This window comes from Arvicola amphibius, chromosome 4, assembly GCF_903992535.2.
Source record: "Arvicola amphibius chromosome 4, mArvAmp1.2, whole genome shotgun sequence".
Lineage (NCBI taxonomy): Eukaryota > Metazoa > Chordata > Mammalia > Rodentia > Cricetidae > Arvicola > Arvicola amphibius.
Window position 1 is genome coordinate 93,087,021 of NC_052050.1, and position 22,191 is coordinate 93,109,211.

Consider the following 22,191-nt stretch of genomic DNA (forward strand, 5'->3'; position numbering starts at 1 on the left):
AAAGTAGGGTGCAAGTGCAGCCACTCCCCTACTCTCAAACTGGGTTATTCCTTCTACCCGTCTATTTCTCTTTCCTCTTAACCTCACTCCCTCAGGGCCTTGTTTATATCCTTTCTCTGTTCTACTGCTGAGAGTTCCACCTCACTTCACAGAGGCAGACAACTTTCCTGAACTCATGGGGGCAGGTTCCTCCCCTATGAGGGTTGAGTGGGGAGCTGGGGCAAGCTGGGAGGGGGCATTTTCCAGGAGAGCGGGGAGAGGGGATCTGGAAAAGAGAGCTCCAAATGCTGCCTAGGGCTGGTGTGCTGGAAGAAACCCTTGGTTTAGGAAGCCATTGGTGTGTGGGTGTGTTGTATGCTTGTCTGTTTCCCATGCACCCTGAGGCCTCTGGTCAATTCCAGTTTGTGGCCCGAGGTCACCCATAGCCAATTCCCCTTTTCTTTTTGCAAAGGTGTCCAAATGAGTCTGGGATAGTCCTAACCTAGGCAACCCACTATCTATTCCTCCCTGAAGACCCCACCCCCATGCCATAGATAGGTATTTTGGCCATTTTCTGCCTAAAATAAAATCTTACTCTACCAAGCAGTGGTGGTGGTAGCCTTTAATTCCAGCATTTGGGAGGCAGAGGCCGGCAGATCTCTGAGTTCAAGTCAGTCTGGTCTACAGAGTGAGTTCCAGGACAGCCAAGGCTACACAGAGAAAGCCTGTCTCAATTTTTAAAGGAAGAGAAAGACTTAATCCTTTCAGCTGGTAGATGTGGAACTTGGCCTGGAGCCCTCTATAGTCAGCGGCCTTGTCTATTTTCCTCATGGGTGGGCCTTGCTGGCCCCTCTTCTGGCCACTAACTGAGGCTAGCCTTCAGTGTCTCTATCCAGAACACTCGAGGTCTGCGGAGACTCAAGCTGTTGAGCACCATGGCAGCACATTCCCTGAGCTGCTTCAACCGTGGGGTAGACATGTCATGTGGCTCCACAGACTCAGAGGCACACAGCTCTCTGGCTCATCCCCTCCTCCGCTGCTGAGGGTTGTTGCTGGGGAAGTGAGGTCTGGGCTGTGCCAATGCATGTGTCCCTGGCAAGTGGACACTTTGGAGCTTCACCTGGTCCTCAAAGAGGGAACTACTTTCCCTCACAAACTCATGTCTAGCCCAGCTGGTCATTTCAAAGCGTCCTATGAGACTCTCCTGAAAGTTTAAATCCTTAGCTTGCTCCTGCAGTCCTGGAGAGAAGGGCAAGTCCTCGATTCTGCAGGTCAGTGGCCATCCTTTTACTTGGGAACTCAACTTCAAAGACAAGCTGGACCCTAGAGTGGAGGACTTGTAGCTTGGAGACAGAACATAGGTAGTGATCCACAACAGGGAGAGGCACTCAGCAGAAGAGCCCCATCTCAAGCCTGTCTCAGCCTTTTCCTCCACATGGGGCTCACAATACCTGGACTGGGAGTAGCTGCAAGACCAGACTGAATGGAGGAGTGGGGACCAACTGTCTCGGTTTGTCCGATTGGCGTAGGGCATCTCAGGATGTCAGCCTTTGAGTTTTAAGACTGAGGTGATGGTTGTGCACACCTGCATTACTGGCATTCAGGAGGTAGAGGCAGAGATGCAAGGTCAAGGCCATCCTCAGCTACTTAGAATTCAAGGTCAGCCTGGGCTAAATAAGACAAACTCAAAAAACAACAAGCAAGGGGCTTAGTGGGTGAGAGCACTGGCTGTTCCAAAGGATTCAGGTTTGATTCCCAGCATCCACATGGTGGTTCACAGCCGTCTGTAACTCCAGCTCCGGGGGATCTGAAGCCCTCTGCTAGCCTCAAGGCCTGCATGTGGTATACATGCAGGGAAAACATGCAACCAAAATAAATAAACAAATAAACAAATAAATAATTTTTTAAACAAAGGCCGAGGCGGCTGGCGTGGTGAGGGAGGGTGTGCAGCTGCAGGGGGCCAGGCAGCACAAAGAGGAAGGTGTCTGCAGAGAACACCTGGATGTGCTGGTGAAGGTCAGGTGTTGCTCGGTGCTCCACACTTCTGGGAAAGGTCACAAATATTTTCTCCATGTCAAAGATCACAAACTCATTAACCTAAAGCATAAACTACTGACAAGGCAAAAACGTCTGTCCTGGGAGAGCCAGTGTTTACTAGGGCCAAGCTCTGGTGCTGGACAGAAGAGCCTTTCCGGCCCAACTCCTAGCACACCATGCTGTCAGGCTCTGCAGTGACTTCCCCCAAGTTCACCATACCCGAGAGGCTTTCCTCTTCTCAACAACCTTGCCTTATCCGGTCTGTATAGATTGACTACAGCAGGGGTATCGGCCTGGTGACTAGAGCAGGACTTTTGCCACTGGTCCTCCAGCACCTTGCTTGGGGTCAGACATGGCTCTGCTATCCTGAGCCAGCTTCACCCATCAAAAGAGCTGTTGAGATATACGTTGTACCTAAACATATGCAATAGCTACAAACCGAGGCCTTTCCAGACACAGGAACTGGAAATGGCATCCCAGCAAAAGAGCTTTGTTTTAATCAACCAAAGAGGTCTCACCACACCAGGAGACCCCAGTCAAAGGGCTCATTTGTCCTCTGCTGGGCAGGGACTGCTGTGAAAAGCCCCTTAGAGACCTCTAGGACCATAGCCAGCATTGGCTTGGTCATGGTATAGAGAACTGGACAAACCCTGGGGACGCCGAGCAGCCCTGGGTGTGGCCCCCACCTCTCAGACTCCCCGAGAAGAACAAGTCTGCTCTTCAAGGCTGTCTGGTCACCCTGACAGCTACAGACAGCAGCGTAGACCCGTGTTCACAGCCAGTGTCCTCTGCCTTCTTCTGAAAAGTCAGTGCCGGCTTTTCCTTCTGCAGTTGCTCTGAGTGAAAAGCAAGGTCCCTGTCAGAGGCTGGCCGATTTCAAGACAACAGCTGGAAATGGATTTCACAGCTACTTGTGTAGCCAATGAAATGGAGGGACCAATCCAGAAGTGGCCAGGCTGTGTTCCTAGTGTGGTGGCCAGTTCCCGCCACTTGTGGCCTTGAGGTAATCTAGGCCACAAATTCCAGTTTTCCAAGGTTAAGTCAAAAGTGAGGCTTTTACATGAAACCTCTTTACTTTAAAATGCTGACACAATGTGTCAAAACAGGCAACAGTGTGAGTCCATCACAAGATTTATAAGCCTGAGATAACTGTCCTCTAGTCTCACACAAAGGGGACAGCACCTGTCAAAGCTGAGTTTCCCCTCATTCCTGTGTGTTTAAGTGTCTTCTGGGAATCACACATACAGAGCTTGAAACACACTCTGTAAATGGCTTTTTGCTTTGTTTTGTTTTGAAGACAGTCTGTGTAGCCCTGGCTGTCCTGGGTCTACAGAACTCACTTTGTAGATCAGGCTGGCCTCGAATTCACAGCGAGCCACCTGCCTCTGCCACCCAAGTGCTGGGATTAAAGGCGTGCACCAGCACCCTCTACCTGCAAATGTCATCTTTAAAGAGTGGAAGAGAACTCCATTCATGAGCAAGCGGGACATGATCAGCTTTAACAGGGGCTTTTGTGGCTATTGTGAGATAGGGGCTCCTACATGCCAGGCTTGCTTTCAGAGTTTCTGACCCTCCTGTTATGTATTCTAGAGCTGGAAGATTACAGGTGTGTGCTATCACACCTGAGCGTTTAGGCAGTGTCAGGGACCACCAGCAAGGCTTCATGTGTGCCAGACAAGCGTTTAAGCCCACAGCTGGTGCTCAGGCTGCTCCTAGGAAGTGCTTGAGAGGAAGCACTGCAAAGGATGGCTTAAACCTTCTCGGAACACACAGATCGTTGCTGCTCTTCTGCCTCTCAGCTTCCTGGTGAGGGTCCTGGGGTTGTGTTAGGAGGTATCATCAGCCATACCTGGCTCTCTCAAGTTAGTCGTGACCACTGTGAGTTTTCATCAGCACCAGGAAATGAATTCCTAGGTCCCACCTGCAGGAGGGCTCCAGCATACAAATTCAAGTAGCAGTCTAGAACCCTCATCCAGGGCAGATCTAGGAAGCCTGGAACCTAGGCTGTTTGGGAAACACTTAAAATGGATTTTTTAAAAAAAATGGTTCACGTCCGTAATCTCAGCATTTAGGTGAGTTCGAGACTAGCTTGAACCACACAGTAAGACCCTCCCTCAAAACAAAACCACACACAAGTTCTCAAAAACTTCAAGCACTCAAACTACCCTCACCCTTCAAGTTTGGAGCTCAGGAGTCAGATGGCTGTATGCTTTAGCTGCTGCATCAGAACCACCTGGTAGAGGGAGCTGTGTATTTTTAGTAACAGCTTTGAAGTATAACTGGCACACCAGAGAGCTCACCTTTTCCAAGTGTAAACTAAATGGCTTTAAGTGTAAGCAGAGGGATGGATCACTGTCTGCCTGCTACTCTCCCCAGCACTGATGCAGATGGGTGGGGAAAGCTGGGGTCTGTCTAGGCAGCCAGGCAGGTGAACCACGTGACCAGCAGCCGCCATCCCCGGAGGATACACCAGCGGTGTCTACAGAGGGCTTTGATCACCACAGTTGGGATGGGCGCTACTCGATCTAGTGTGCAGGTTTCCAGAATGCTGGGCATCGTATAATAGGACAGCCCTCACTGTGGGGACACTGTCTGCCCAGACGCTAACAGTGCTGAGGGTAGAAAATCCCTTCTGCTTTAGTGGGTGTAACCACTTGAGATCCCCAACCCCAACTCTCAGCAGCCTCCCCAAACTGCTAGGCCATGTCAGCCTCAGGTCCAGTTTATTAGATGTCTTATGGGGTACTTCTTAAAACTTCAGGGTCAGCCAGGTGGTGGTGGTGGCATACACCTTGGAGGAGTTTGAGGTCTGGTCCACATACAGAGTGAACTCAGGATAGCCAGGGCTACACAGAGAAACCCTGTCTTGAAAAGCAAAACAAAACCCAACTACCTCTCAGGGTCTATTTAGTAACAGGGGACCTGTTAGAATCTGACTTGGGGTGTGGGTTGGACACTGAGGCCCTATGTAGCCAACAAGATCCAGGCTGATACTGCTGCCCACTTTGCATGAAACACTATTTTAAGCAGGGTGGGTATGGTCTATCACAAGCCACCCAGGGGCGGCTGAGCATTTAAAAACTGACACTAGGCTGGGCGATGCCACACGCCTTTAATCCCAGCACTCAGGAGGCAGAGGCAGGTAGATCTGGGAGTTCGAGGCCAGCATGGTCTACAATCGCTAGTTCCAGGACAGACTCAAAAAGAAAACCCCACAAAACAAGAACCTCACACTAGACCATACATGGCCCACATGGCAGGGCACCCCTAAAGAGATCCTCTAGAAACAATCACCCACTATCCCTGCACGGAGGAACTGTAGAGTAAAACTCACTTTCCTTTTCCTCCTGCTTCAATTCTCTCCCTCCAGATAAGCATCCAGGTTGGAATGGGAGACCAACCAAGCCCTGGAGTTGGCAGCTAGGCTAAAGGTTCAAGAAGATCCATGTGAAGCCCAAGAAGACAGGTATAAGCCCTGCTCAAAGCAGAGCTGAGATCCACCATTTCATCAGGAAAAGGGGTACAGAAGAAGTGAGAGTCTGGGAATAAAGACTAAGAAACTTAACAGAGTTAGCCTATGGTAGGCTAGATGACTTCAGACAACATAGACAGGACAGCAAGATCCAACAGTGTGGAGCTAGGCGAGAATGGGTGGCTTTTGTTCAGCATAGCATCTCTTTCTAGAGGCAGTCAGCAACACCCAGTATACACATGAGGCAAGACTACAGAGCCTGGTAGTAGGTTGAAATTCTTTTCTCTTTTGTTAAAAGGGGGATAGGAAATGGGGATCAGGTACCCCTGGGCTCTGGGGAAGGGACATGCAGGGAACCCCAGCAGGCAGGCGCTGAGGGATAGGCAGAAGAGTCCTGGAGTTTCCCATAATCCTTTGCAGGAAACAGCAATGCTGGCAGATGAGGTGGAGCGCGGCAGGGCCCTTGGGAAAAGGGAGTGGTGGGCCAAGGGACTTGGGGCTCACTCTAACATGCAAAGTCCAGAGCGACACACGTATAAATACATAGACACAGCTACACGCACACATGCGGAGAAGGCTCTGCATTCCCAAGGGTGGGGATCTAGGCCTACTGGCCTCAAGACAGGAGTCAGCCACATCTCCGCCACCAAGTGATTCTTTGAAACACTCCAGGTGGTGGGGCCAGGCAGGTGAGTCTCCGTTGGGATGGCTGCTTGGTCTCCAAGGCGCTGCCCACCAGGCACCCAAGCCACTTTTGAGTCAAATCCATGCGAGCTGGGGGTTCCTGTGCTGTGAACTTGCATGTGTGCAGCTGTGCATGCTGGCACAAGACTGCCTGGCTAGAGTCCAGTCTCTCCCCTCCAGGGCTCTGGGGTATGTGGGTGCAGACAGAGGAGGGGTGAAGGGGCCCACAGAGACATCCTCTCCCCCACCCCACGGGGCCCTGGCCTCCGGGAGGGGGGAGGGGCCTCCCTTATCTCTCTGCCTCCATGGCAGGGTGGGCCCTTGGTTCTGAGGTGGCCTGTTGGGGGGCCAGAGGAGGCCAGTCTGAAGCTGGGGAAGGGGGTGCCGGAGTCCACAGGGGCGGCTGAGACTGGTGGTGCTGTGGGCCTCCTGGGGGCGAGGCTGCAGTTGGCCAGCTGGGTGTTGCAAAGCTGCCAGTGGCATGAGGGAAATGCGGTGGGGGTGACGTGGCCGACGTGGCCATTGGGCTGCCGCTGCTGCCACCACTGTGGAAGCTTTCAGAGGCCTTGAGACGGGAGAACATGGTGAGGGCATCAGGGAAGTTGGGGGGCGTGGCAGGGGTGTTGGCGGGAGTGCACATCTGTGGGGGAAGAAAGGACAGACGGAGGACTGAGCATCCCTATCTAATAGGGTCTAAAAAGGAGACACATACCCAGGAGTTATTGGGAGTCATGTGAGCTGCTTGCAGCCCCAGCTGGCCCACCACCCAGGGAATAGATCACAGGAAAAGGCATCAAGATGGGTTGGCCTGGCTTCATGGAGATCATACCACCTGGCACAATGCCTCCTGCCTTGGGCAAGAGGCTTTCCAGCTTGTGGTCAGCACGGCAGCCCTGGCAGACTGCCTGGCGGGAGCTGAGCTCCAAGGGCCAGTGTTCTTGGGTTCTGAAGGGCCCAGGCTGTCCACACTCCTGTAGACCCACCTCATGCAAGGCCTACCCTCCCAGTGCACCACCCTCCTCCACCTAAGGTCTCCCTAGGTGGAGCCAGTAAGTCCACCGCCCCCCCCCCCCAGACTAGGAGTCGCCAGTGTGACCATTTTTGTGTCTCCAGGGGACACTTACCATCTGGTGGTGGTGGCTGTAGGGGATGTTGGTCTCCTGGAAAAAGGCGCTGAGAGCTGTCTGCAGGGAGAAAGACTGTGTTTACCATTCAACCATCCCAGTGGGACAGGGTGAGCTAAGGTCCAGCAGTGTGCCTGTGACTGCTACCTGAGGAGGTGTCATGGAACCTACAGCAGGCTGGATGGATAGTAAAGACCTGTATAACATCTTTTTGCCACCAGTCAGGTGTCTGTGGCTTACTGAAGCCCAGTCCCCTACCCCGGCACTGTCTGGACTCTATCATGGCCTGGGTCTGTCACCAATGGGTGGCAAATCCTCATTTGAGCCTCAGTTTCCTCATATGTGAGCCAGGGACTCTTTTCACTTTTTAAAATTTATTTTATTATTATTTTTTTGGGGGGGAAGACAAGGTTTCTCTGTGTAGCTTTGGAGCCTGTCCTGGAACTTGCTCTGTAGACCAGGCTAGCCCCGAACTCAGAGATCCACCTGCCTGTCTACTGAGTGATGGGATTAAAGGTGTATGCCATGACCGTCTGGCTTAAATGACTTTATTTTCTTTATGTACTACACTGGTGTTTTGCCTGCACATGTGTCTGTTGGGTTCCTTGAAACTAGAGTTGCAGACAGTTTTGAGCCGTGGTTTGGTTGCTGGGATCTGAGAACCTGGGTCCTCTGGCAACCAGAGCTCTTAACCATCTCTCCAGTCTGGGCCATGGAACCCTTAAGGAATTAGTCTTAGCCTACAGGGTAGAGATCTGCTTCTCTCTAGAGGGATGGCCCTAACATGGAAAGCTTGACAGTGACCCAGAAACTGAACCCACCACAAACTGAAAACAACTCCGCAGCCACCTGCTGTTGGCTGGTTCCAAGCTACAGCCTCTTCAAGCAGGGCTCCATCAAAACAGGAACACTTCTGGCGGACATGGTGATGTACACCTTTTATACCAACACTCAGGAGGCAGACGCAAGCAGATTTCTGAGTTCAAGGCCAGCCTGGTCTACAAAGTGAGTTCCGGGACAGCCTAGTCTACTGCACAAAAAAACTCGGCCTCAAAAAAAAAATCAAATAAAAAAATAGGGACACATCATCCATCATCAACCCCAGAAGCCAGAAATGATATCATCCATTTTACAGACAGGAAAACTGAGGGTGAAGTAACTTTCTTTTTTAAAGCTCTTGGCTGGCATGAGGTAGTGATGGGGGCAGAATCCTGGACTGAGATTCTAGGCAAACTCAAAACTGGCCAAAGAGTGCAGTGAAAAAGGGACCCGGGGAAGGCAGCTCCAAAGTGGCTTCAGGAAACCTAAAGGGTGATGTTTGTATTGACCATGGCCTGTCTTGGGCCCCTTCAGGAAAAGAGGAAACTGGCTGCTCTTGTGAAAGTGCTGGGTTAGGAAGGCTGTCAGTGGGTGAGGAGTCCTGAGGAGCCTGCCAAGTCCCAGTCTTGAAGCATTATTACTCCTCAGACGGGCAAGCCAGCCCAAAGCCAGCGGGACTCCAGGCCCCACGCCTCACCAACACACCCAGAAACCCAGTCTGACTCCCAGGGCTTGCTCTTTTTCTGCCCCAAATATATTCAAATATATTCAAGTGAACTATCCTGGGCATCTCCTGCTGGAGACACCCAACACCACAGTTCCCAAGCATTGAGTGGGGATGAACCTGGTGACACCCAAGACTTCATGGCAGGGTCAGCTGCTCCCCCACGCACCCACCCACCCAGGACTCCGACATGACATACTTGGAACTGTCCTCTAAAGGCCACTGAGAAACTGCTCAGCTACACAGAGGTCCCCTCCCCCACAGCCTCTGCCCCCATTAGCACCTGAGTCTGAGAATGTGACCCAGAAACACTGCCTGGAGTATACCGTCAATCAGGAGGGAGAGGGAGTGCTAACCAGATGAACCCCTCATTCCTAGGCAGATGCCTCAGGTCAAGGGTGGTGGTGGTCCACAGCCTACTCTTAATTTTATCTATGGTGATGGGGTGGACTGTGCAAAGCCAAGAGCACAGAGACCCTAGCTGTGTCAGTAAGACTGTTTCCAGGCTGCAGGAAGCCCCTAATCTTCATGGGGACAGTTTCCCCTAATCTTTACAGCCATATTTTTCAGGTGATTCCTTCAAGCCTGAGGGACAGACTGTCCCAAACTGATAGGTGGGCTGAGAGTCCTCCCCACAGCCGGCTTCCCATGGGACACCTGCCTGCCCAGCCTGAGGCAAGGAGGGAGCCTGCGAGCACAGCCACTGGGCTCCAGCGACTGCCATGAATGTGGTTTTACAAGTTTTACCACATCCAGCCCCAGAGACTGGGCAGATTAGGATTGTGGCAGAGGTGGGGAGTAGGGCACTTCCCTGGGGTGGGGCTGCAGGGGGGGAGGGGAGAGGCCAACCATTCAGGCCTTAGAGGCTGATTCAAACCCTGCTACCCCCAGGGGTGTGGAAACTGAGGCTGAAGAATGAAGCCTCCCCTCCCATCTCCTGCACAGGCGCAAAGGCCTGAAAGTCTGGTGGGAAGGAGGGAAGCAGAGCAAAGGCTTGGTTTACAGAGGTGGGAGGGAGGGCACGTTTTTCATCCCACCCCTGCACCAGGAAGCTAAGACTAGGTCTCTTCCCAGAGACTTCTGTGGGATGGCTCCCACTGGGAAACCACGTTCTGGGGTTCCCAACTGGACACATACTACTAGACTGGCTCTAGCTCACTGTGACCACACACCTGGGAGGAACGTGGCTTCAAGCCCTCTGGCCTCATCTCTAGATGCTAACAAGGAGAGAAGCTGGGGTTTGAGTTAGAGGATAAGAGGCATCTTATCTTAACGCAAAAGACTGAGCACAGTACTTTACAGGTCAAAAGAAACCTGGGAGTAGCTGGGAGCCAGATTGCCATTCCCGCTCCTGTCTAGAATGACCTAAAATTAGTGAACCGTGTGCAATACAATACCCCAAGGTACAGGTTCCTCTGTCAGGCCTGAGGACACCCGGGCCTTCATAAGGAAGTCACACCTTCGGACTGGGGTACACATATACACACCCTAACAATTTAGTGTGATGATCCTGCACACCACCTATACACTCCATGCCGCGTGTGTACACACACGGCACCATACCCAGCAATGCTACCATTCGCAAACCGCCACCTATGTACGCGCACACACACACCAAACATGACACACGTTATCCCTACATCAGACACGGTCTCGGGCCGGACTTCGTGTCCACACAAGCGCCCACATGCCCAAAACCTTCGATCTGCCCTGCTGACGCCCAAGCGTGGTGCGTGCGTAAATACAGATGCACATGTACGTGTGCGCACACGCCGCAAGACGCCCACCGGGCACACCGACCCTGGGACCGTTCGCTCGGAGCGACTCCGCCTCCGGCCCGGCCCTGGGCGTCCTCCAGGCGGCCGTCTGTTTCGCCCTCGGCCGTTACCGGGACAAAGGTGTGTGTGTGGGGGGGGGGGATCCCTGTCCTGATCGCCGGGTCCCCGGGCAGCCCCGATTCCGGGGCCCGGGCCTGGCCGTCGGTAAAGCCCGCAGTCCGCACCCCGGCACGTGTCCACACCGCCTGCGCCTGTCCCCGGTCCCCCTACGCACCTCGAACTGCCAGTGGGCCGCCTGCAGCAGTTGCTTCGCCTGGTCGGCCGCACAGCCCGCCGTCAGCACGAACTGGTTGATCATCACCTGGTGTTTGAGCTCGTCCATGTTCACGGACATGGCGCCGCCGCGCAGCCCGCTCCGGCCTCCCTGCGCGCTCGCGCCTCGCCTCACGCGTCCACCATTAGCGAGCCGGCCCCGGCTAATACAAATATTTACTGTGCGCTCTGACTCACCGCGCCTCGCTGCCCGGCGGCCGGCGGAGCATGCTGGGATGTGTAGTCCGCGACGCCCCCGCCGAACGGACCGGGGAGGAGAGAGGACGCCCTTTCTCTAGCGGATCTCAATAGGGCGCGCAGCTCCCGCTCCAGGCTATGATGCCTAGTCTGGAACCGGGACCTCAGCACAGGTTTGTCACGTCCTGCAGCCTGCCGTGCTTAGCATCACAGTGTTAGCAGACACTCTCTTAGTGGGCTCTCCGAAAGCTTTGACCAAACTCCACTGCCTTAGGCTGCAAGGCTCCGAAAGTCCCGAGACTTAGAAGACGCTCGGTGAACCACAGCATCTGCCTTTTCCAGGTGCTGCTTTAAGTCACCACCTCCACGAAGCCTTCCTGCGCAAGCAAGGCGTCGCGCCTAAGTCTCGGCCAGTTGCGCAGGAGGAGCGTCCACAGAAAAGACAGCCCCTGTGAAACTCTGGCCAGGCCAGTGGTCTCTGGAGCGCTGGAGTCCCTTTCCCTTCGGTTCTCCCTTTCCCACGCAAAAGCAGAAAAACCTCCGTAATCTTGCGGGCGCCAGGACCGCGCGGAGCTCTTACGAGAGCGGCCACGAACTGCCATTCCCAGAATACCCCGGTTTATTTGCATCTTTCTGTGTCTGGTGACGTCACCTGAGTGAGGCCGTGACTTCGCCAATGGGCGGCCGCGGGGTGTTAGGACCTGGCCATATAAGGTAAACAAAGCTGGCCGTCCAATCAGGCGGCGGCGGGGGCGGGCGCGTCACGTGGCGTGGAGGCGGGGTCGGGAGCGGAGGGGTGGGGTGGGGTGTTGCAAGCCGTGTTTACAGCCCCGCACATGCCGTTTCCGGTTGGTGTCGCGGGTGGGAGAGCGGCGGGCCCGAAGCGGGGACCGTCACCGGAGGCTGGGGGCGAGAGCTGGCGTTGTTCCCTGGCCTTAGTGACGGTGGCTGGGTTCTTTGCTCTCCCTGGCCCCCTGCCACACACAGTAGAACCGACCCGGATGGGGGCGTTAGGTCAGACACCCCGTGAACAAATGGGCACTCATAACACTTACACTGCCCCAAGGAAGTTAGCGCAGACCTTGGGAGCAGACTGCGGGCTACTGAGGCGTTTTAATACACCTGATCCTTTGTTTCCTAGTAGGACTGCCGTGGCCGGCCGTGAAGGAATGGAGCCCAATTGATAGCTGGGGAAGTTTCTGTGCTCTTCCTGGTTCCTCACTCCTAGGGACTCTCCGATTGGGTGGTTAGAGGAAGGTGGGCAGGGACTGAAAGGTCTCTAGGCTCTGCAGTACTGAAGGGAAGCTGGGAGGACTCCTGCGATTTAGAGCTGGGAGATTAGCTTATGAGCAGGTGCGGGACAAGCGAGTGTCTCCTTTTCTTAGTCATCTTTCCCATCTGTCTACAGGAAGTAAGATTTCAGCTCTTTTCTGCCTTTGGGGGTCGCTCAGAGCACTGTTCTTTGCAAAGCAATAGTATCAAACTATTTTTGCTTTTGCTGAGAACATGCCTTCATCTCTAGGAAGCATCTCGCATGTGCATTACTGTAATCAAAGCCAGCATACGAGGAAATCACATGATAGGCAGTGCTGGCGCTGCTTCCTTTGTTGCCATGGAGACTGCAACAAAGCCTGAAGGAAGGTGGGCAGGTTGGTAGCTAGACAGACCTGGATGGCATTTTTGACGGCTGTTTCCTCAAGTTCCTCTTGTGTGGGAGCGCTCCTAGCTGTGCTGTGTGGGATGGATGATTATGATGGGCCTAGCAAAGGGCCTGGTACTCTGTGTACCAGATCTGTCCTTGGTCATTCTAGGAAGTGCCCCTCCCATTTTTATAGATAAGCAAGCTTAAAATGTATTTCAACCTTACACTTGTGACATTTAGAGCTAGAAGAAAAGAGCAGCATCCATTGGTCCAGCAGCATCTTTCTGGCAAAAGAAGCCGAGGGGATCTTTTCCATTTAGGAATGCCGCGCACACGTGCATGAACACACACCTACTCTTATGTAGTCATCTCAGTGACTTGATCAGACCCCACACACACACACCCCTACCCTATCTTGGCACGTGGTGACTTGCTTAGCCCAGAAAGATCTATTCCGTGTGGGCCTTATAATTGCAGAACAGAAAGGGCTGACAAGGGGGAAGGTCACCCTACTCCCGAGTTCCCTCAGCTAGCTTGGTTTTCCCAGGGGTGGCAGGAAAAGAAAGCAACACTGTGTTCTGCCAGCATTCACCTGGCTGGACGGGGAACTTTGGATTTTTTAGCAGCCTGGGATGGGACCTGAGAGCAGGGCCAGAAGAGTGTGAGGTGGAGAATATGCCATTTCCAGTACCAGCCTTCTCTTACCTGAGGGTCAGTTAAGTTGAGAACCTTCTGGGTTCACAGAGCTAGTCAATAAAGGGCGGGTTACTTCCTCAATAGTCCTCTGGTGTTCTGCCCTTTGATCTCTGTTGCCTGACTCATCACCTGACACATGGTAGCAAATAAATATTTGTTGAATAAAATTAGTCATTTAATATGTTGATAGTGGAGCTTATATTCCAGCAGCATGTGGATAAACAGCTGGAGGGGCTTTGAAGTACCTGAATTCCAATAAGAATGATGTTTAATAATATGGCTACTTGGTGCAATACCTGCCTTGCCCAGGATCTTCACTTCAGTGAGAATATCAGAGCCCTCAGGATTTTCCTTGTCTATGATCGAAGCAGGCAGTAACCAAATGCAGTATGTGTGCACCACACATGCACATAACATACAACACATACGAGATTCGCATGCACCTGTTAGGAGATTAACCAGAAGGAACTTTTCTTTTTTGTTTTTTGAAGAAGACTACACCAGATTGTCTGTCTCAAGCTCACTGATCTAAGAGCTCAAGATATTTAAAGTAGAAAGAGTTTATCCCACCTCACAGTGGCAGGGGATGGTTCACTGTGGCAGAGAAGTTGGGGTGGGAGCTTGAGGCAGTTGGTCACATCACATCCACAGTCCAGAAAACAGGATCCAGGCTCATATCACCTCCATTTTATCTTATTTATTGTGTGATGTGGGACGTCCTTCTGTATATGTGTTGCTTTTTTCGGCTAATAAATAAAACCATTTTGACCAATGGCTTAGCAGAGTAAAGCCAGGCAGGAAACCCAAACAGAGATAGAGTAGGCAGAGTCAAAAGAAACGCCGTGTAGTTGCTGAAGGATAAAGACAATAGAATCTTTCTGGTAAACCATAGCCTCGTGGTGATACACAGATGAATAGAAGTGGGTTAATTTAAGATGTAAGAGCTAACCAGGAATGCTCCAAACTCCTGGCCAAAACAGCTTTATTCATTAGCCAATAAAAGTCACATATATACAGAAGGACATCCCACTTCAATTGTGTTTGGGGGTGTATGAATGCCATGGTGAACGTGTGGAGTCCAAAGAAAACTTTCTGGAGTCAGTTGTTGCCTTCTGTGATATGGGATCAAAGTCAGGCCCAGTGGCAAGTACCTTTCCCAGTGGAACTATCCCAGTGGCCCAGCCTTCTCTGTTTCATACAGTCTGGGAACCCACTATCAACATCTCAAATGATTGATACTGTTTAGGAAATGCTGCCACTCATGGTTAAGATGTGTCGTCCTACATTAGTTAATATAATCAAGACAAACACACAGAGTCACGTTAGGGGACCATCTCCTAGGTGATTGGAGATTCCGTTAGACTGACAACACTAGCTATCACTCTATTTGTCTCCTATGTGACTGGAGTGGGGCATTTTATTTGCATGAACCTTACTTTTTCCTCTTGGGTAAATTGAGAATGAAAATAGAACTCATGCCAGAGAACTAAATGAGAGACTATGTGTAGATCCCTCAGGCAAGATGACAACATATAAACAGTGTTTGGTCCTGGAGTTGGGTGTGGCTGTGCATACTTATACTCCCAGCACTTAGAATCATGACTTGGAGACCAACCTGGGATACAGACAGGCACTGTCTGGAAAAAAAGAAGTTTAGCCAATGTAGGGCTCATAGGGTATGAAATGTGCTCAGGCTCCATTAAACACCTGAGTTCTCAGGGCTGGAGAGATGGCTCAGTGGTTAAGAGCATTGCCTGCTGTTCCATATGGTCCTGAGTTCAATTCCCAGCAACCACAACCATCTGTAATGGGGTCTGGTGCCCTCATCTGGCCTGCAGGCATACAAGCAGACAGAATACTGTACACTAAATAAATATTTTTAAAAAATGAACACCTGCATTCTCTTCATTGTCATATATGGGTCATTTCATTTTGGTGTTCAAGATTCCTGGTGAAATTGAAATCCTGAGTAATTGAACTACCCTGGTGCAGTTGCAAATGCAAGCACAGTGACTCGAGTTGTCCATGGATTCTGGTTCTGCCACGGACTGAACGGGATGCCCGTCAAGAGCGTGTCGCTATGAGCTTTGTGGTGGCTGTGGCACTTGAGCCAGGCAGTCATGGTTCCTCTGCAGCTTAAGTTGGTTGCAGTAGGTGCCGTGGTCACAGAGAGGGTGGTGGGATGCAGAGGAGCTATGTAGTTCCCAGTGACTGTCTTCAATGCAGCCTGTGACGTACATGTATTGAAATTGCATCGTTGGTGCAGTTGAATAATCAGGGCCTTGCTTCGATTGGTCCAGACACATCCCCACTGTAGTCATTAGTGTGTGAAGCCTTGTGATTCTAAGTGTGTTTACAAAGGTATTGTGGTTTTCTTTCTTTACTGGTCTGTAGTGCTAATTTGCTGGTGTATGTTGAGTTTGAAGGAATTTGGAGAGCTCCCATACAATTAATTACTCTGGAGCAGCCTTAGCTGAAGGATAACCAGAAGCGTGACTCTTTGGGGATGGAGGAGGTTGCTGGGGTGGGAGGCACAGTAGAGGTGGATGGTAAAGCCTGCTCCTTGAGGGACAAAGGAAGTCACTTCAGACTATGGAACTTTGGTTCCCATGTAAGAAGAAAAAGAGCTTCCCAGCCAGGAAATGTAGCCTCTTAGGATGCTCATTCACACTCCTTAGTTGGAGGGCCCTCTCTGGTCCTGTTAGTCTCAACAGCATGGTCTCCAGGGAAATCTTGTTTCTGGTGAATGGCAACCTGAGCGTGCCCTCTGATTGGACAGCCACTCCCTTTCTCAGTACTGGTTCCAGGGCTAGCCCTTTGTCCTTTGAATGTTATATTATTCACTTATATATATTGTATCTGTTATTCCATCATCCAGCCATTTCGGTCACCTCCTCGGCCTGCTCTCAGTCTGTCTACTCATAGTATCTGAGTGCTTCGGCTGCGTCCCTCCTCTTGCTATGTCTCCCTACCTTCTCCCTCACTTGAGGGTCTCTTGCCTTCACTTCGCTCTTTAAGAAGGTCGGCAAGGCCTGTGCAGCTGACCTTCTCTGCACCCTGCAGACCCCTTCGTGGGAGGAGCCTAGAGGACTTTGTTCAGGTGTAGTGCATTCTAGTTTGGACTATGGTGAATTTGCCATCTGACGCTTCACCTGCTGCTAGTCCTAGCTGCTAGCTGCTCTGGCACAGCAGGTTCAAGTTGGGAAGCATGTCTAAGAAACTCAGTTCCTTATCTGAAAATCATAAAAACAGACTTCTTGGCATCCTTACTGAAGTGTGAGAGTCAAGTTGTAATGTTGCAGTCGGTATCTTGATTCTTCTGAACTTGCTTTACTTACAGTCTACCCTGCTTTGTGCCTCAGATTTCCTATGTGTAAAATGTGTAAATGTGGGGAGAAATCTGTGTTCAGTGGGTGCTGTAAAATTACGTACCCATTGCAAATGTCTTGACCGACAGAGGTGATCTGGGTTTTGGCCAGGACCCAACCAAGTTCCGCATTCCTGTAAGAGCTTGGAGGCCACCCAGTTCCAGACAGGTAAAAGGTGTTCCCTTTGCGGCTGGGGGACTGGAGAAGAGCTCGGGAAGTGGGGAGAGCCACTGTGGTATGCAGAGATTTTCAGACTGGGTTGATGTGGGAGACGCTGGAGCTCCCACAAGTATCTAACTGTAGATAGAAAATGAAGGGACTGAGGCATTCTGGGGTCAACATCCATCTTGGCCTCAGAGGTTAGCATCGTCTGAGGGTGGTACCCCCCTCGCAGCCTGGGCTTCTTGGTTTGTCCCGTCGTGGCAGCTCACGTGAGGGTCATCTGGGAAGCATAGTGCGCACGCGCTCCGCGCTCCGTGGTCCTGCGCGCCAGGCCGGAGCGGACTCCATTTCCCCTGGAGCTGCGGGACGGGGCGGGGCGGGGCGCCAGGCTAGGCCAGGGCGGCCGGGGGCGGGGGTTATAGGGAGGTGCTACCGCAGTGGTGGACGCGCCTCTGTGCGGCCTGCTTTGGGCCATGTCGGTGTGAGGACGCCGCAGCCGTCACCCCTTCCTCTCCGACCGGCCAGCCGAACCGCGCACCATGGGCTCCATCCTGAGTCGCCGCATCGCAGGCGTGGAGGACATCGACATTCAGGCCAACTCAGCCTACCGCTATCCCCCGAAGTCGGGTGAGCTTCCGGGGGCGCGGGCTGGAGCGGGGGCTGGGGACACCAGAAGGCTTGGGGACCAGACGAGCGAGCGCCCTGTCCTGCGGCGGACCGTCCTCCTGTGCCCCTTCCTGGTACCTGTGGAGTCTGAGGCGTGGCTGTGGCCCTGGCTATCCCAACTGGCCGCTGTCGCACCCTCTGCGGCCCCTTCCTAACTGGTGACCTTGGGCCAGTTACTTTGCACAGCCCTACACATCCGAGCTTGGCATCTCTGGGATCAGAGATCACCTCCGGGGTTCGCCAGCTTTGGAGGCATGAAAACCGGTCCCGGATCGTGACAACTCTTTCGCATTTGGATCCAGGCTTTTCTTCCTAGCGTTCGGGTGCGGGACACTAGTATTTGACTCAGGGAGATGATCGATGGGGAACTACTGGGGTTCCCCTGGAGGACTGGATAGTAGTTGAAATGGTTGCAGAGAACTATCGTACTCTGCCTTCTTGTTCAGGGCAGACACACTGATAGATTATGGGAGCTGGGACCAGCATCAGATGTGGGCTCCCAGAGGAGGCTCGCTCCTGTTTCCTCCTCTGCTTTAAAAAACAAACAAACAAACAAACAAACAAATAAATAAATACAGATCGTCTTACGTAGCCCAGGCTAGCTCAACTCATTATATAGCCGAGAGTGATGCTGAACATCTGGTTCACCTGCCTCTACCCTACAATGCTCGGATTACAAGTGTGTTCCATTTTGCTCAATTTTATGAGACCCTGGAGACTTGAAGTTAGGGCATTGTGCATGCTAGTCAAGTACTCTATCAACTTAGTCACATTCCTAGACCTGCCTTTTTGTTGTTGTTGTTGTTTTGTTTTGTTTTTTGTTTTGTTTTAAAGACAAAAGCCCTGTTATGTATCTCTGGCCGGCCTGGTCCTCACTGTGTAGCTGATTTCAAACTCGAGGTAGTTCTCCAGCCTTAAGCTTCTGGTGCTGAGATTGCTGGTGTGCCCCCACTATACCCAGCAATGCTTGTTGCCCTGATAATGGATGAGTGTGGCTGGACAGAACTTTAGCTACATTTATTTATATAGTTTCCTGGTGGGGTAGAACATTGAACCTATCACTGGCCTCCAAACGGGCCTTTAGGTCCAGTCTTTTGGGTGTCCAATGTGATGTTTGCTTTTCAGATGTTTTCAGACCAATTGGATCAGATTTCCTGTGTGGTCCAAAAGTATCTGCTTCCTTCAAACATTTTGGGTGAAACTTCAAGACTTGTTTTGGCCTAGGGTAATGCATTTTAAGCCCATTTTCTCTGGTATGTCTGATGTCCTCTCAAGTTTGAGAGAATACTCTGTTCATGTAAGGTTCTGGGAACTGTCAGGATGTCCTGTGTGTGTCTCAAGTACAGGCTGTGTCTCCAGAGGTTCCCTTGGAGACATCAAGGACTGATATCTGCATATCAGTTTCCCCTTCTGTAAAATGGGTTGCTAATTTATAGTGCTAGGCACTTAAGGATTCTTCTGCAAATGTTAGCTACTATAACTGCTTCAAAGGTAACTAAGTGACTGACCAGACCCTAACAATATTTGGCAGTGGTGTAACAGATACTGGAAAGCTAGCTTACTGTGGCAAGCCCCCTCACCTATACTTGAGTAGTCTTAATGTCCCTTTCTCAGGCAGTAGGATAAACAACAATGTGTGGCATATGTGTGCACTACAGATCCACTGTAGCAGGCATTCTGATTGTTTACGGTACTCGGCCAACAACCCCAGAATATCTTAGCCAGCTGCGGCACAGCTGCTGAAATCCATTGGCCACCTGGGCTTGACTGGGCTGCTATTCATATATCTGTGAGTTCTGGGCCTGCCCAGTTCAGAGGTTTCATTTGATGTGCTTTTGGTGCTGGGGATGGCACCTAGGGAGTGCTAGTTTGTTCTATAGCCTTCTAGACAACTATGTAGACAATGTGTCTTTCATTGTTATTCACTTAATATGGGAACCTCAGGATCTTGTATGAACTGGGGATGACAGAAATGTTGAAGAACGTTTCAGGGGTGCTCCCATGAATCGTTCAACTTTATGAAACTGCCTTTTCAGGCTTCTGCTGGTTTCTTGATTATTTTTAGGAGAAGGTGATAGTTTTTGTTGTCTTCCTTCTTTTTTTTTTTTTTTTTTTTTTTTTTGAGACAGGGTTTCTCTGTAGCCCTGGCTGTCCTAGTACTCGCTCTGTAGACCAGGCTGGCCTCGAACTCAGAGATCCGCCTGCCTCTGCCTCTTGAGTGCTGGGACTAAAGGTGTACGTCACCACCTCCTTGAGTCGTTTTCTTTAAAGCTGTTTGTTTAGGTGGTGCAAACTTTCAGTCATAGCTCTATGAAACAGAGGCAGTAGGATCTCTATGTAGACTAGACCAGCCTGATCTACACAGCAAGTTCCAGGCCAGCCAGGGATACACAGTGAGACCCTGTCTCAAAAACAGTATCATTTTTATTTTATGTGTGTCTGTGTGCTAAGTGCATGCAGTCCCCATGGAGGCCAGAGGAGGGAATTGGCTCCTCTGGACAGACAGTTGCTGTCTACCATGTTGGTCCTGGGAACTGAACTTGGGTCAGTTACAAGAGCAACAAGTACCTCCCCCACTCCATTCCCTCAAGGTAGGGTTTCACTGTGTAGTCTTTCTTGGCTGCCTTCCAACTCACAGTGCTCCTCTGCCTCTGTCTCCCGAGTGCTGGGATTAAAGGCGCACCAGCACTGCAACAAGTACTCTTAACTACTGAGCCATCATTTGAGCTCAAGCAATTAAAAAAATTTTATTTTTAGATGTATTCATTTTTGATTTTGTATGTGAATGTTTTGTCTGTACCACGTGAATGTGTGGTGCCCGAGAAGGCTAGAAGAGAGTGTTGGATATCTTGGAACTGGAGTAAACCACCATGTAGTGCTGGGAATTGAACCCAGATCCTCTGGAAGAGCAACAAGTGTCCCTAACCACTAAGCATTTCTACAACTCCCCAAGTAATGCTTAACATCTCATGTGGACCAGTTTTCTTCCTTAAGGAGTTTTTCATGTGCTGTCAACAATGCTTAACTTGAATTCAAATATATCTGCTTTGTTTTCATCCTGTTTGTTTCACCCTGAACAGCTTTGTTGAGGTATAACTTGTGTACAGTATAACTGATCTATTGTATGCATGAAAGGATTTCTTTTCTTTTTGAGACAGGGTTTCTCTGTTGCTTTGGAGCCTGTCCTGGAGCTAGCTCTTGTAGATCAGACTGGTCTCGAATTCACAGAGATCCACTTGCCTCTGCTTCCTGAGTGCTGGGATTAAAGGCGTGCGCCACTACCGCCCAGCCGCATGAAAGGATTTCTAGTAAGTAGGTAGATTGTGCAGCCACCATAACCAATTGTGACCTTTCTGCTCCCACAGTTAGTCTGTTCCTGTTTGTAGTCAGTCTTAACAGCAGAGTCAGAGTTTAGTTTTCTGCCTTTGCATTTTTTTCTTTTCTGGACACTTCACATAAATAGAATCATACAATCTAGAGGTATTGTATCTTTGGCTTAACATAATGATGATGTCTTCTGGAGATTACTGTCCATTAGGTTGGCTTGGAATTTTCTGTGTAACCTGTGCTGACTAGAACTCAGGATCCTCCTGCCTCAGTTCCAAGTTCTGGAATCCCTTCCCTTGAAGGAACAACCCTGTGTGCTTAACATTCCAGGTTCCCTTGGTGCATATCTGTGAGCACAAAGATCTCTGTGCCACCCCTATGTCCCTTACAGCCTGGAGTTCTCTATCTGGGCCAGGCCTTGAAACTCATGAAGATCTTTGTGTTCTCATTGCTGGGATTAATTTAGTTTTATGTGTATGGGTGTTTTGTCTACGTGCATTTTGTTGTTGTTTTGTTTTTCGAGACGGGTTCTCTGTGGAACAGTCTTGGCTGTCCTGGAACTCACTTTTGTAGACCAGGCTGGTCTCGAATTCACTGAGATCTACCTGCTTCTGCTTCCCAAGTGCTGGGATTAAAGGTGTGCACCACCACTGCATGGCCTACATGCATGTTTGTGTACCACGTGCCTGCCTGGTGTCCGTGGAGGCCAGAAGAGGGTGGCTGATCTGGAACTGGAGTTATGGACAGTTGTGAGCTAGGGGTCCAGTCCAGATCTTCTAGGAAAGCAGCCAGCTCTTACCTACTTAATTTTTTTAAAGATTGAGTCATTTATGTTAATGTGTTGCTTATATGTATGTGTGTGTACCACATGTGTGCCTGTGCCCCTGGAAGTCAGAAGACGTGATCGTTTGGAACTGGAGTTAGAGACTGTCGTGAGTCACCATTTGGTCCTCTGTAAGAGTAGCAAGTGCTCTTAACCACTGAGATATCTCTAGCTCTTTGGTTTGTTCGATAGATATTTTGTTTTTGTTTTCTGATAGAGTTTTATTTTGTAGGCCATCTGGCCTGGAACTTAATACATTGCCCATGAGGCCTCTCTCCCTCTCTCATGGATATCCTCTTGTTTCAGCTTCTTTCCTGCTGGGATTACAGATCGGATGGCTCAGTTTAGCAGTTTTTTAAAAGTGAATAATGCTTTTGGAT

The 22,191-nt window shown here is 50.8% G+C and overlaps 2 protein-coding genes across 2 annotated transcripts in view; one reads left to right on the top strand and one right to left on the bottom strand.

Annotated features, from left to right (window-relative positions):
- Window positions 1-5,753: 5,753 nt before the first annotated feature.
- Window positions 5,754-11,723, bottom strand: Ubald1 (UBA like domain containing 1). The gene is made up of 3 exons (XM_038328894.1): window positions 10,892-11,723; window positions 7,297-7,356; window positions 5,754-6,812 (listed from the first exon to the last, which is right to left on the bottom strand). Exons 1-3 carry the CDS (start codon window positions 11,009-11,011, stop codon window positions 6,462-6,464), a joined length of 531 nt encoding a protein of 176 aa, XP_038184822.1. The 5' UTR covers window positions 11,012-11,723; the 3' UTR covers window positions 5,754-6,461.
- Window positions 11,724-17,388: 5,665 nt separating this feature from the next.
- The window catches only part of Mgrn1 (mahogunin ring finger 1), a 53,593-nt gene continuing 48,790 nt past the window's right edge, over window positions 17,389-22,191 (top strand). Inside the window, 1 exon segment of the mRNA XM_038325325.1 lies at window positions 17,389-17,622. Coding sequence (XP_038181253.1) covers window positions 17,535-17,622 — 88 coding nt within the window. The 5' untranslated portion in view covers window positions 17,389-17,534.

Excerpts from the sequence above, each read along its gene's own strand:
- Ubald1 (XM_038328894.1), bottom strand. The coding sequence starts at position 11,011 with ATGTCCGTGAACATGGACGAGCTCAAACACCAGGTGATGATCAACCAG. Across the intron at positions 7,357-10,891 it reads CGGCCCACTGGCAGTTCGAG|ACAGCTCTCAGCGCCTTTTT; the intron begins GTGCGTAGGGGG and ends TTCTCCCTGCAG. Across the intron at positions 6,813-7,296 it reads ACAGCCACCACCACCAGATG|ATGTGCACTCCCGCCAACAC; the intron begins GTAAGTGTCCCC and ends CTTCCCCCACAG.